The 12,687-nt window shown below is 41.1% G+C and overlaps 1 protein-coding gene and 1 long non-coding RNA gene across 5 annotated transcripts in view; one reads left to right on the plus strand and one right to left on the minus strand.

Moving 5' to 3' along the window:
* Positions 1 to 12,687, plus strand: part of PIGN (phosphatidylinositol glycan anchor biosynthesis class N) — a 160,175-nt gene that overhangs the window by 135,583 nt on the left and 11,905 nt on the right. For all 3 annotated transcript variants that reach the window (XM_075921390.2, XM_075921388.2, XM_075921391.2), the window contains 2 exons: positions 2,390 to 2,432; positions 8,619 to 8,671. In XM_075921390.2, the coding sequence (XP_075777505.2) occupies positions 2,390 to 2,432; positions 8,619 to 8,671 (96 nt within the window). The remainder of the gene's footprint in view (positions 1 to 2,389; positions 2,433 to 8,618; positions 8,672 to 12,687) is intronic.
* Positions 1 to 12,687, minus strand: part of LOC142827196 (uncharacterized) — a 92,062-nt gene that overhangs the window by 44,652 nt on the left and 34,723 nt on the right. The gene's annotated exons all lie outside the window — the stretch shown is intronic.

Raw genomic sequence — 12,687 nt, forward strand, 5'->3', positions numbered from 1 at the left:
ATGCTCAAGCATTTAGTTTTCTGTATTTAAAATACAAAAGATACAAACAAACTTCTGAACTTTAATGTAAAAAAGTAAGCAATATTTAAATTAAAACTATATATTTTCAATTTCATTTCTCCATATAGTACAAATATATTTTTAAATAGCTTACAAGCCAACTAAATTAAAATTTTGAAACATTGACCTTACCACAAATTGTGCTTTAAAAAAGAAAAGGCCATTCAAACAAGTCTGTGTCTAGACATAAACATTTTGGATTTCTTTTTGCCCTTTCATAGCACTGACAATTAAGACCCTGCTTTCTTTTCTCAGTCTTCCTCCCTCCCGCTTTTGGTCTTTCTCTGCAGACATGAGTGCAGGTGATCCAACATTCATGATTTATATAAGTTACAGCAGGGCAGAAATAGGACTGGGTATGGGAAGGAGGAGAAACACTGAGTTGGCAGGGTAGAGATTGGACCCCGAACAGAAAGGCCAGAGGGGAAGACTGTTACACACTTGGCAAGGAAACTAGGACTGGAATGCAAAACCTTAGAATAGGAAAGTGGGACTGGGTAGGCAAGGAGAATGGGACTGGGATGAGGAGTGCAAATGGAAAAGAGGGAGAACTGGGATAAATTACCAGGTAAGAGAGAGAAGGAATTCAACTTGGGAAGTCTGTACCCACTAGAGCACACTCCTCTCCAGAGCCTGGAATAGAAATGCAGATTTCTGACTCTCACTACACCCACCCACCCACCCACCAGTGATGGTTAACATAGAGGGTGCCAAACTACCAGTATGGACTACTCCATTAGTTCAAATGGTAGAGGTCTATGTGGTGAATCCAGTGGTTCCAAAGCTGCCAGTGATCCATCTAGGTGTCACCATGGCTGTGTCTACACTACCAAATTTTGTTGACAATACTTATGTTGAAACCGAAATTCAACAAAACAAAAATTGTCAGAGAATGTTTACACTTGCTCTCTGTCAACAGACGATGTCCATTTGGGAGCGCAATCTTTGACAGTGTGAGCAGTTCACTATGGGTTTTGCAAGATTATGACATTGCTGGTTATTTACATAAATATTAAATTTCCAATGGAAAATATGCTTGTATAGCTACATCAGAAAATTGTGAATTTGTTACATCTTTAGTAACTAATGAAACATAATTAGTTTACCAAGACAGTGTGCTAGAAAATAGAGCACTGAATTCACTTTTCTCAAAGGAATAAATCAGTTTTTAGGGCCCACTAGCAGATGCTTGCAGAGCAATATGATATAATGCTTTCTAATGAAGTTTCACACTGTAAATTGATTATATTTTATAATGATTATCCTGTATGAATTAAACCATTACAGTTTAATGACCTGCCTGCTAGCGGGTCAGCTCTTTGCAGCATTGCTCTAATGGCATTAGCTGACAAGCTGGTCATTAGCCAATTGTAATAACTGCTTTCATGTGATCCACTACTTCAAAAAACTACTGTAAGAATAAAATATTAAGAAAACGAAAAAACTTTATTTGTTCTGCTGCCTTCCACTTAGTCCATTTTACTTACTGAAATCTACTTTTCCAAAAGTAGTCTTTAAAGTGCTACCTAGTCCTGTATTTTGTTACAGCTACACCAGACTAACACGGCTACATTTCTATCACTACTTTTCCAAAAGTAATCCTATATACTGTATGTTCACGCTCCTAAGTTTTTGTGCATTAAGGGATTTAGGTGCATTCTCTCAAAGCTTTTTGGAACTACTGGAGCACTTTTACTCTCAGTAGGTCAAGGAGTTCTTGATTCAGTCTCATTTAGCAGACCTCCATCTAGTAAGACTGGTTTGTCAGCACAGATCTGATCATCTCTTTTTGAAGAATGTGCAAGAGAATGTTATGCTCACAAGCATTTTTGTCATTCTTGAATCTTCCTGGAGCTTCCAAGCTTTCCTACTCTGAGGTCTTGAAGTGGTGCATAGGCATTGTGCAGTAAGGAGTGGATGTCACCCACTGCATATTTACAGTATACACTGTTACAGAGGCCATGATTTTTAAATTGTTTTTAATATTCTTTTTAAAATAGCAGCAGCATTTTTCATTTGACAGACTGCTCAGGTGTGCTGGTATATGACTCACTTTTGGGATACCGATTGTGAAAGCGTGATTGTGTTACTGAATAAGTCTCTTTTCAAAGTGCCATAATAAAATTATATGCTCCAAACATGTTAGGCATATCAACCTTACTTGTGTGTTAATGTCTTTCATGAAATGCATTCATTTTCAGAGAATGAAAAGGACAACTTTAAGAAGTCATCTTATATTAATTGATATTTATCCTTGTGGTTCTAATAACTTTGTAATTGTGTCTGAGGCTATGAATTAAGAATTACGTGTCTTTTTTTTTTTTTACAGCCTTTTTCTCATCGTTCTTGTGATTTCAGACATTATGGCTTTGGTAAGATACTATTGGATTTTCTGTACAAATAAGATTAGGAAAGCCGAGCTCTCAGCTAATTCAATCAAGAGATATCTGAATTAGTTTCAGACTTCAAAGTTTTTAGAACTAGGGCAGTGAATTGAATCAAAATCCTGGTATAATTTACAGATAAAAATCCCCATCTTCGTGCTTTGTACTTCATGTAAGGAATGCATCTTATGAGAAATAATTCTTTTTTACGTAATTTCTTTCATTCTGCTGTTTTAAAGCTTGTATTCCTGCTTTTCAATGTATTTCAAATCAGATGTTCACGTTAACAGTGTGAGAGCACAAGGGAATGCCAGATTTACCTGAGTGGCTGGTCTAGTTAATTTTTCAGGAGTTTCTTGCCTGCTGCCAGAATAAAAATAAGAGAGAGAAAGAAATGTGAACACACACTGAACTCATTTTTCAAATGTGCTGTCAGAATTATCAGGAGAGGGCTGGAATACAAGAGGTATCTTTTGTAGAGCAATTGTGTCCCTTGTGTGAAGCAGTGAAGAAAATTCATCCCAGCCAATTGCAGACTCATGATCAAAATCATTTAAATAAAAACATCTTTAAAAATAAACTTTGTAAATATAAAATGACTTGCTTAATTCTCATATTATGCCATATTATGCTAGAAGGAAAATATGCTCAAAGCAGTAGGAGAGGGAGTTATACTATTTTTACTCTCACTTTCCACTTTTTGTTTTGGAAGATTTACTTCAAAGCGACAAAACCTGCTGTTTGAGCTATGCCATTTCACATTGCATTGCAGTTTAAGAGGTTTTACCTTATAAGAGAAATATCAGGAACAAGACATGAGAATGTCTAATTTGATTTTTGAATAGAACAGGTTGGGTGGACAACTCAGAGAAATATCTTTTATCTAATTTTCACATGAGGATTTGTTATAAACTAGTTTTTTATTTAATAATTTCAGTAAAAAATTAAAATATTAGTAAATTACACATGTGATGTAATCCACACAGTAAGATCCAAACAAGAAATGTACAGTAACATATTTCAGTGATCTGGAGAAACGGGTAAATAGTGAGGTGGCAAAGTTTGCAGACAATACTAAACTGCTCAAGGTATTTAAGACCAAAGCAGACTGTGAAGAACTTCAAAAAGATCTTGCCAAACTAAGTGATTGGGCAACAAAATGGCAAATGAAATTTCATGTGGATAAATGTAAAGTAATGTACATTGGAAAAAATAACCCCAACTATACGTACAATATGATGGGGACTAATTTAGCTACAACTACTCAAGAGAGAGATCTTGGAGTCATTGTGGATAGTTCTCTGAAGATGTCCACGCAGTGTGCAGCGGCAGTCAAAAAAGCTAACAGGAGGTTAGGAATCATTAAAAAAGGGCTAGAGAATAAGACAGAGAATATCTTATTGCCCTTTTATAAATCCATGGTACATCCACATCTTGAATACTGCATACAGATGTGGTCTCATCTCAAAAAAGATATAGTGGCATTAGAAAAGGTTCAGAGAAGGGCAACTAAAATGATTAGGGGTTTGGAACGGGTCCCATATGAGGAGAGATTAAAGAGACTGGGACTTTTCAGCTTGGAAGAGAGGAGACTAAGGGGCAGATATGATAGAGGTGTATATAAAATCATGAGCGGTGTTGAGAAAGTGAATAAGGAAAAGTTATTTACTTGTTCCCATAGTATAAGAACTAGGGGCCACCAAATGAAATTAATGGGCAGCAGGTTTAAAACAAATAAAAGGAAGTTCTTCTTCACATAGCGCATAGTCAATCTGTGGAACTCCTTGCCTGAGGAGGTTATGAAGGCTAGGACTATAACAGGGTTTAAAAGAGAACTAGATAAATTCATGACGGTTAAGTACATCAATGGCTATTAGCCAGTATGGGTAAGGAATGGTGTCTCTAGCCTCTGTTTTTCAGAGGGTGGAGATGGAGGGCAGGAGAGATCACTTGATCATTACCTGCTTTGACACCAGAGTCCAAGAAGCCCCTCCAGAAAACCACTCATGTGGCACCGGACACTGCAACCACCAGCACCATTGGTGCCGAGCCTGCCTTTACCTCCACATTCTGCAATAACTCTGCAATCCAGCCCACACCAACGCTCTTTGGAAAATATTTCCTTTTCACCTACACCGTCGCCTCTGGGCACCAGCCACAGCACTGGTGAGGGAAGCATATTCTCCTCGCAGCATTCCTCACCAATGGGTTCAGTAGAGTCATGGCATTCTAGTAGACACCAGCCAGCATACCACCTTCCACAGTACTCATGGTTTAACTGTCCTTAGCCATATCCAGCACAGCAGTTACAACCCCAATGGCCTCTTTGGGAGCCTTGGAACCAATGTTGCACCCATTCCTTGCACCGTCACCGTGCTCATAAATTGGCACTGGTGATCCCAGCACGTACAGTAACGAGATCTCCTGCCACCACCACTCAATCTTCTCCATTCAATGCTCCATGCTCCCCTTCTACAACCACCCAATTGAAGCTGGTGGGCAGTGATGACAACCTGCCTCATTCGGACTCAGACAGTCATTCTCCGGTTCCCCAGCCACCTTCATCTCCAGAGGAGGCTGTCTTCCCGTTTTCTTCCTCTCCTCCTGCAGATGACCTGAAGCAATTTAAGACCTATTAAACAAGTTGCTGAGTCCCAGGATATTGCACTGCAGGAGGTACAAGAGAAGCAGCACAAGTTACTGAAAATTCTCCAGTCGGTCACATGCTTGAAAATAGTGCTTCCAATTGATGAGGCTATTATGGACCCATCAGAGGCAATATGGCAGACTCCAGCCTCCGTTCCTCCCACCAACCATAGAGCAGACAAGAAATACTTTGTCCTGGCCAAGGGGATGGATTTTCATTTTTCTCATTGGTTGTGGACTCGGTCCATCACAGATGAAGACAGCCACAACATAAATCCACACCTCAGGATAAGGAGTACAGGTGGTTAGATATTTTTGGCAGAAAAGTCTACTCCTCTGCCACTCTACAATTCCACATATCGAATTACATGGCTCTCATGAACTACAATCACATGAACTACACTAGACTTCAAGAACTTCTAAATGACCTTCCAGAACAAAAGAGGCTCCTGCTACAATCTGTAATGAAGGAGCACAGATGGCACTTCAGGCATCCATGGATGTAGTGGACAGCAATAGTCTTGCACTGCACATCATATCTACAATCATCTGGTGTCCTGCAGGAGTTACAAATGAAGGAGGAAGACCTTCCATTTGACAGGAACCAGCTCTTCGCCGCTAAAATGGATGAAGTCCTTCGTTCAATGAAGGACTCCCATACAATGCTTGATACGTTAGGTATGTATACACCATCTAACAAGAGACGCAGGTACACCCCTCATCAGAGAGAGAGGGATACGTCTTACCAGAGACAACAGCAGAGACCATATGACCACAGACCTAAACAACAAGTGCAACGCAGTCAGTCATCCATCAATTGAACAACCACCTGTAAACAGCAAATTTGACGGTGTGAGTGACCACCCTATGGATCCAGTGCATATTACGCATATTTTCCACCAACGCGGGAGGCCCTTTTACCACTAATAGGATCTCCTCACTATGGACCAATGGATCCTTAAGATCTTCAACATGGGCTACACAGTCCCCTTTACTTCTATGCCTCCTACCCAACCCCCTCTGCCCATCCCTCTTCAGGGAGCCTTCTCATGAGTCTCTTCTACAAGCAGAGTTACAAAAACTACTCAGCTTGGGGGCAATGGACACGGTTCCTCCCAAATTCCAAGGAAGAGGGTTTTAGTCCAACTACTTCTGCTGCTTCATAGGGAGTGGGAGGATGCCCATTTTTCTCATGGGTCTCATTTTGCTTAGAGTTAAAGATAGGGAACAGGGTGACAGCACGCTTATGTCTGTTCTAAACTGGACAAGGAAGGTTGGCTTAAGGTACGCAACTCCAGCTACGCAAAATGCATAGATGGAGTAGGCTTACCTTAAGCTGAGCCTCTGCGACATCCATACAGTGAGAGGCCGATGGGAGCAAATGCTCCTGTTGGCTTCCCTTACTGCTCACAAAAGGAGGAGTACCAGATGCCAGCGGGAGAGCTTCCTTCAGTGTTCGATTTAGCAGGTCTTCACTAGACCCACTAAATTGAACGCCAGAAGATTGACCTCCAGCATGTCAATCCATGGGTAAGTATAGATGTGTCCTAGGTGTGGGTGGTGGGGAAAGTCAGAGGGACTGAAGTATCTCTAAGCAGACAAATATACACATTCTCTGTGTTGTAAAACAAGACTTCTCAAACATTTTCATCTGTGACCCCAAAATGGCAAAACATTTTTCTTCTGAGAGCCCTTTGGGCTCCATTCCAGAATCCTTGCTTTTTCACCCAGCTCTTTCACAGTGTAATATATAGTAATGATTAATTATTTGAGCTTTTTAGTCATGGCCACAGGTGGGAAAACATTTATATTCAATCCATTTACATTTGATAATTTTACATATTAAAAACAAAAGAGTATTGTATTATTATTAATAATATAGGTTGAACCTTTGTAAACTGGGACTCTCTGGTTGGCAACATCTGTGATCCAGAAGGACCATGGATGTTACAGAGCCAGAGAGTCCCAGTCGAAGGTGGTGGCTGGGCTCCCTGAAGCTGGGCTTACCCAGTGGAAACTGGTGCATGGCTATGGGGCTGCCTGCCAGGGCTGGGAGTACAGCACATGGCAGCCATGCTACCCAGCGGGACTGGGAACCAGGTGTGTGTCAGCTGGGCTGCCCAGCAGCCTTGGAACCCAGCGTGCCTCAGTGGGGCTGCCTGGCAGGGCTGTAGCCCCGCATGTGGCAGTGAAACTGGTGTGCATCAGCTGGGCTGCCTAGCGGGGCTGGGAGACTAGCGTGCTGGGAGCTAGGCTGCCTGGCTTAGCAGGGAAGGACAATGGGGCTAATAGGGAGGGGAACCAGTCGACAGTTCAGGGCTGGGAGGGCCAGTAGCAGGGGGCCAGGAATGAACTCACCTGCTCTGGCAAAATCCCTCATCTGGTATCAGTCAGGTCCTGAGAGTCCCGGACCAGGGAGGTCCAACCTGTAATTATATGAGTTGTACAGTCCTCCATGCTGAGCACCCACCTACCTTAGTAAAGACAACTGTTTGCTTTATGAAGGTGGTTTTTTAAGTGAGGACAGGTATTTTAAAATCTATGGGTATGTCTACGCTACCACCCTAGTTCGAACTAGGGTGGTAATGTAGGCAACCGGAGTTGCAAATGATGCCCGGGATTTGAATTTCCCGGGCTTCATTTGTATAAAGCCGGGTGCCGCCATTTTTAAATGTCCGCTAGTGCAGACTCCGTGCCGCGCGGCTACACGCGGCACGGATTAGGTAGTTCGGACTAGATTTCCTAGTCCGAACTACCGTTACTCCTCGTTCGAAGCCTAGTCTGAACTACCTAGTCCGTGCCGCGTGTAGCCGCGGGGCACGGAGTCTGCACTAGCGGACATTTAAAAATGGCGGCACCCGGCTTTATGCAAATGAAGCCCGGGAAATTCAAATCCCGGGCATCATTTGCAACTCCGGCTGCCTACATTACCACCCTAGTTCGAACTAGGGTGGTAGTGTAGACATACCCTATTTTAGGTAGTTATATGGCTTCAGTTATCATAGTTGCTGAAACCTTGCACTAATTAGTGTAATTCATCCTCGCAGCAGACCTGTGAGGTAGGGGAGTACTATTATTTCCATCTATCAGATAAAGAACTGAGGCTCACAGAGAGCTTGAATTACTCAAGGTCGTACTAAATCTCTCTGGTAGAGACCCTATAAAAAGGCTATGTAGCCTCTCCTTAGTTCACTGCCAAATTTGAGAACCACTGTTCCAAACAATCAAATTGTTTTGGTGCTTCTTCTCTTGAAGAATGCTCTGTTAGAAATCCTTGGTGCTTTTCACAGCACATCTTGATAGAACTACTCAGCCTTTGTTCCTCTTTCGCCGCTTGTGTTTGATTCCACTGGCTCCTAAAATATTGATCAGTTTTGTCCAAATAAACATTCCTTGAAAGATCTTTCACTTGTTCCACTTGAAAAGTTAGAACCCTGAAATAAACAAACTGAAAACATTGGTGGTAGTCTTGTCTTTCAAGTTGTGCAATGTTTATATACTAAACCAAATTATTTTCTTATTTCATAGCACTTCTTCTTTTTGGTTAAAGATTATGGAAGCTGGCTGGATATTGGAACAAGGTACAGTATATCTGCCTCCAGAACTTTCTAAAAAGAATAGCCTCAAGTTGGTAGGCGCAAAGATTTATCTGTTAGGATTCCTGTAGTTCTTTCCAAACCACTTGACCTTCTCCCCCAAACCCAGTTTCTTTGTTGCTTTTCCTGTCTCCAATAATGTCATCATCCTAAAACTCATGTTCTAGATTGGTGGGCAGTTATGACAAAAAGTGGGAGAAATCATGGATTTAGTATGGCAAAAGATGCAAAAAATCATATTTGTTTTTTTTTTAAATGGAAGAGGCATGTCACACAATTTTAATTACTTTTATTGTTCAACACTGGAAAGTATGAGATGTCAAATCTGTATTTTACAGTTGAAATTGTTAAAACCTGTTTAATTATTGGTAGCTGTTTAAATCTCCATGCACTCCTACATTGTTCAGTCATAGATCCAAATTTATGTAGGAAAGGCTGGAAAGGCTGACCAGTGCCATGACTTTTCATGGGGAAGAAATGTAAGTCATGGAAATCAGGGCTCTGCCTAATATAGAACCCTTCCCCAAAATCCTGCTATGTGATCTATTCTGGTCTCCCCATCATAAAATCCAGTGCAGCATAGAGCCACAGAGCCTTATTTGGCATAGGCAGAATGGAAGGAGATATTTCACTAGAAGTACAAATTTCAAATGTAGACTTCCAAAACAGTGGTAGAAATACTAAGAGCGGTAGCCATGTTAGTCCGTATGTTTAAATACAATGGGCAGTCCTGTGGCACCCTAGGTTACATCTACGTTGCGGCGCTATTTCGGGATGCTTCCGGTATCCAAAATAGCTATTCCGCATCTTGACAGCATGCCTCTTATTTCAAAATATCTTTTGAAAAAATGAGCGTGCTATTCTGACGTTCTTGTAAATCTTGTTCGACAAGGATTAACTCATTTCAGAATAATGATTTATTTCAAAATTTGGCACTGTATAGACAGCACCAAATTACAATATAAGCTATTTCAAAATATACTTGAAATAAGCTAAGCAATTTGCTTAGTTCAAATTGCGTGGCTTATTTTGAGCTAAGGGTGCAGTGTAAATGCACCCTCAGAGACTAAGGTAGCACAGGACCGCTCTCTGTTTAGAAATCCTAAGTAAATCATGGAAATAGCTTGTTAGTGTGTCTTTAATAGAAACTGTTGCATTATAAATCCTACCAGTTATCACATGAAACACTTGTTCAAATAAAAGTTGAATAGTAACCTATTATTATTTTGCATGCTGTGTAAAGTATATTTACTCTTCTCCCACTCCTGCCTGTTTTCAGTTAATTTGAGCCTTTGCTGTTAGCTGCATTTCCAAAGTTCCCAGTGTAAGTAAATTGCAATAGATTAAGTTGGTGGAAGAGTATTTTATCATCATACTCTCATGTTCTCAATTTATGATTGAGTAAATGGTCTCTTCATTTGGTCCTTTAAGAACACACACACGCACAGATTAAGGGTAGGTCTACTCTATGGAGACAAGTCAATCTAAGCTACACAATTTCACTAACATTAGTAGCGTAACTCAAATTGACATAGATTAGATAAACTTACTGTGGGATCCATACCACGTTGGGTCTACAGGAGAAACTCTCCTGTCAACTCTCCTTATTCATTCCATTCTAGTGGAGTACCGGAGTTGATAAGAGAGCGATCAGCGGTCATTGTAGTGGTCTTAACTAGACCTGCTAAATTGACACCTGGTGGCTCGATCACCATGGCATTGATCCACCACATAGTGGAGACAAGCCATTAGAAATAAATCGTTAATGAAATGTGAAAGCCCAGAGGGATGTCCTGTTTATAGTGATTCTTAGGATACAGTAAGCAAAGGTACAAATTAGTTTGACTGACCAAAAAGGGAGAAAAAAACCCTCTAAAAATATGAAAAGTCAGCCACCTTATTTTTTCTGATCTTCAGAATGTAGTACTTCTAGCTGTTAAATGTTTTTTGCATCACCTTGGGCATGACCTTCTGCCAAGCTAAATTTGATGCAAGAGGTGAAGTGTGCTCCCCAGGAGCAGATTACATTCAACCTGTATTCTGCTCCTTTGTGTGTATATATATCCTGTGTACTGAGTGATTTAAGAATCCTGTGGTAAAGATTGTATCTCAAAACATGTGCATCAGGAGGCAGAATGTATAGGAAAGCTTACATTTTGCATTTTCTAACTTTTGTGTACTTGGCTTTGCAACCTAAAGAACATTCTTTTAATGTCTTTTTTTGTACGCAATTTCCTAAGGGTTTTTTAAAAGGTGCAACTGAAACTGTCCCCCCAACCCCCATCATGCATCCTTAGTGGTGTTTTGAACACTGAGGGCTCGTCTACACTGGCCCCTTTTCCGAAAGGGGCATCCTAATTTCACAGGTCGTAACAGGGAAATCTGCGGGGGATTTAAATATCCCCCGCGGCATTTAAATAAAAATGTCCGCCGCTTTTTTCCGGCTTTTAGAAAAGCCGGTAAAGAACGTCTACACTGGCCCCGATCCTCCGGAAAAAAGCCCTTTTCCGGAGGATCTCTTATTCCTACTTCAAAGGGCTTTTTTCCGGAGGATCGGGGCCAGTGTAGACGTTCTTTACCGGCTTTTCTAAAAGCCGGAAAAAAGCGGCGGACATTTTTATTTAAATGCCGCGGGGGATATTTAAATCCCCCGCGGATTTCCCTGTTACGACCTGTGAAATTAGCATGCCCCTTTCGGAAAAGGGGCCAGTGTAGACGTAGCCTGAATGTTCAGCACTGAGTATTGACCTCTGCTGCTTGAACTTCAAAACTATAAGTGCATTAGTGGGAACAGGGGAAGCTGGTTATTGCAGAGACCAGTGGGGACACATGTTGGGTTCAGAGAAGATTGCCAGCGTGGTGGGGGGCAGGGAGATGGAGAATAATCTTGCTTCAGTTTTCCCCACCCCTCCTTCTACAGCAGCTTTGGTAGTAGTATGACTTTAGCACTGAAACTTTCTTGTTCACTTATTATGTGGATGCTGCAAAAATGTTCCTGAGAAATGTAAGTGTGAGTCATGATTTTCAATAGTTTATTTCTCAGCAAAAGCTGAATAGAAATTCACGGGACAAAGAAAAGACTCTTCTCCAGCATGAGGACTTTACCTCCTATCACATTTTAAAAGCCTTTTGGAAACAATAAGGTGTTGGTGCTTCTGAAAAAAATGGTTGCAAGAATCTTTTATAAAGGGAAGTGTTAGGCAGCTATATATGGGTCACTGCCAGCTCTTGAGGCAATAGCACACAAAAAAAAGCTTGCAACATTTCGATTCCTTTTTTCCTTCCCAACCAGCTCTGATGGAAAGTAATTGCTTCTGAGTTACGCTAAGGTTACAACAGATAGAATCAGTCTAGAAGTATTGGAGGGGGTTGGAGTGACAGTTAGAGGGAAACTCCTTCAGGGAGACCCATAGGGACACCGAAGCTTGGAGAAAAAGCTTCAGGTGAAGATTATTTTCTGTTACTGTTATCTGAATTACCAATAAAGCCAAGCTGCAGAAAGAGAGTAAGAATAGCTTGTAAACGGTATATATACATTTGAATATTTGTAATATTTCCCTTTAATCCCATCAACTCTGATGTTTTGTCAAGTATCTTAATTTTAATTCACAAGACAAATCATGGTCCTCAAACTATTCAGTCTTGCCTAATCTCCCTTCAGTTTGTCTATCCCTTTCTGAAAGGGAGCTATCCTGAACTGAGTCCAGTATTCCAGGAGTGCTCTCACCACAGTTTTACAGAAAGAGACTAGAGCATTACATCCCTGCCAAAGGTGAAAGATGTGTGCCTGAAATTGCATTTGTCTTTTCTACTGGCATCTCCCACTGCAGATACTATATCCGTATCTGATTTACTGGTCACTATCACACCAAGTCTTTTTCAGCATCAGTTTCCTATGTTTCTCCTCCCTCCTCCTTTTGTACCTTTGGTAATGTTACCCCTTTTAATATGCACAGCTAGTTAGTTTGGTGATCTGTAGGTAGACCCAGTAGTGACAAGAA

This window comes from Pelodiscus sinensis, chromosome 2 (assembly GCF_052426305.1).
Source record: "Pelodiscus sinensis isolate ZL-2025 chromosome 2, ASM5242630v1, whole genome shotgun sequence".
Lineage (NCBI taxonomy): Eukaryota > Metazoa > Chordata > Testudines > Trionychidae > Pelodiscus > Pelodiscus sinensis.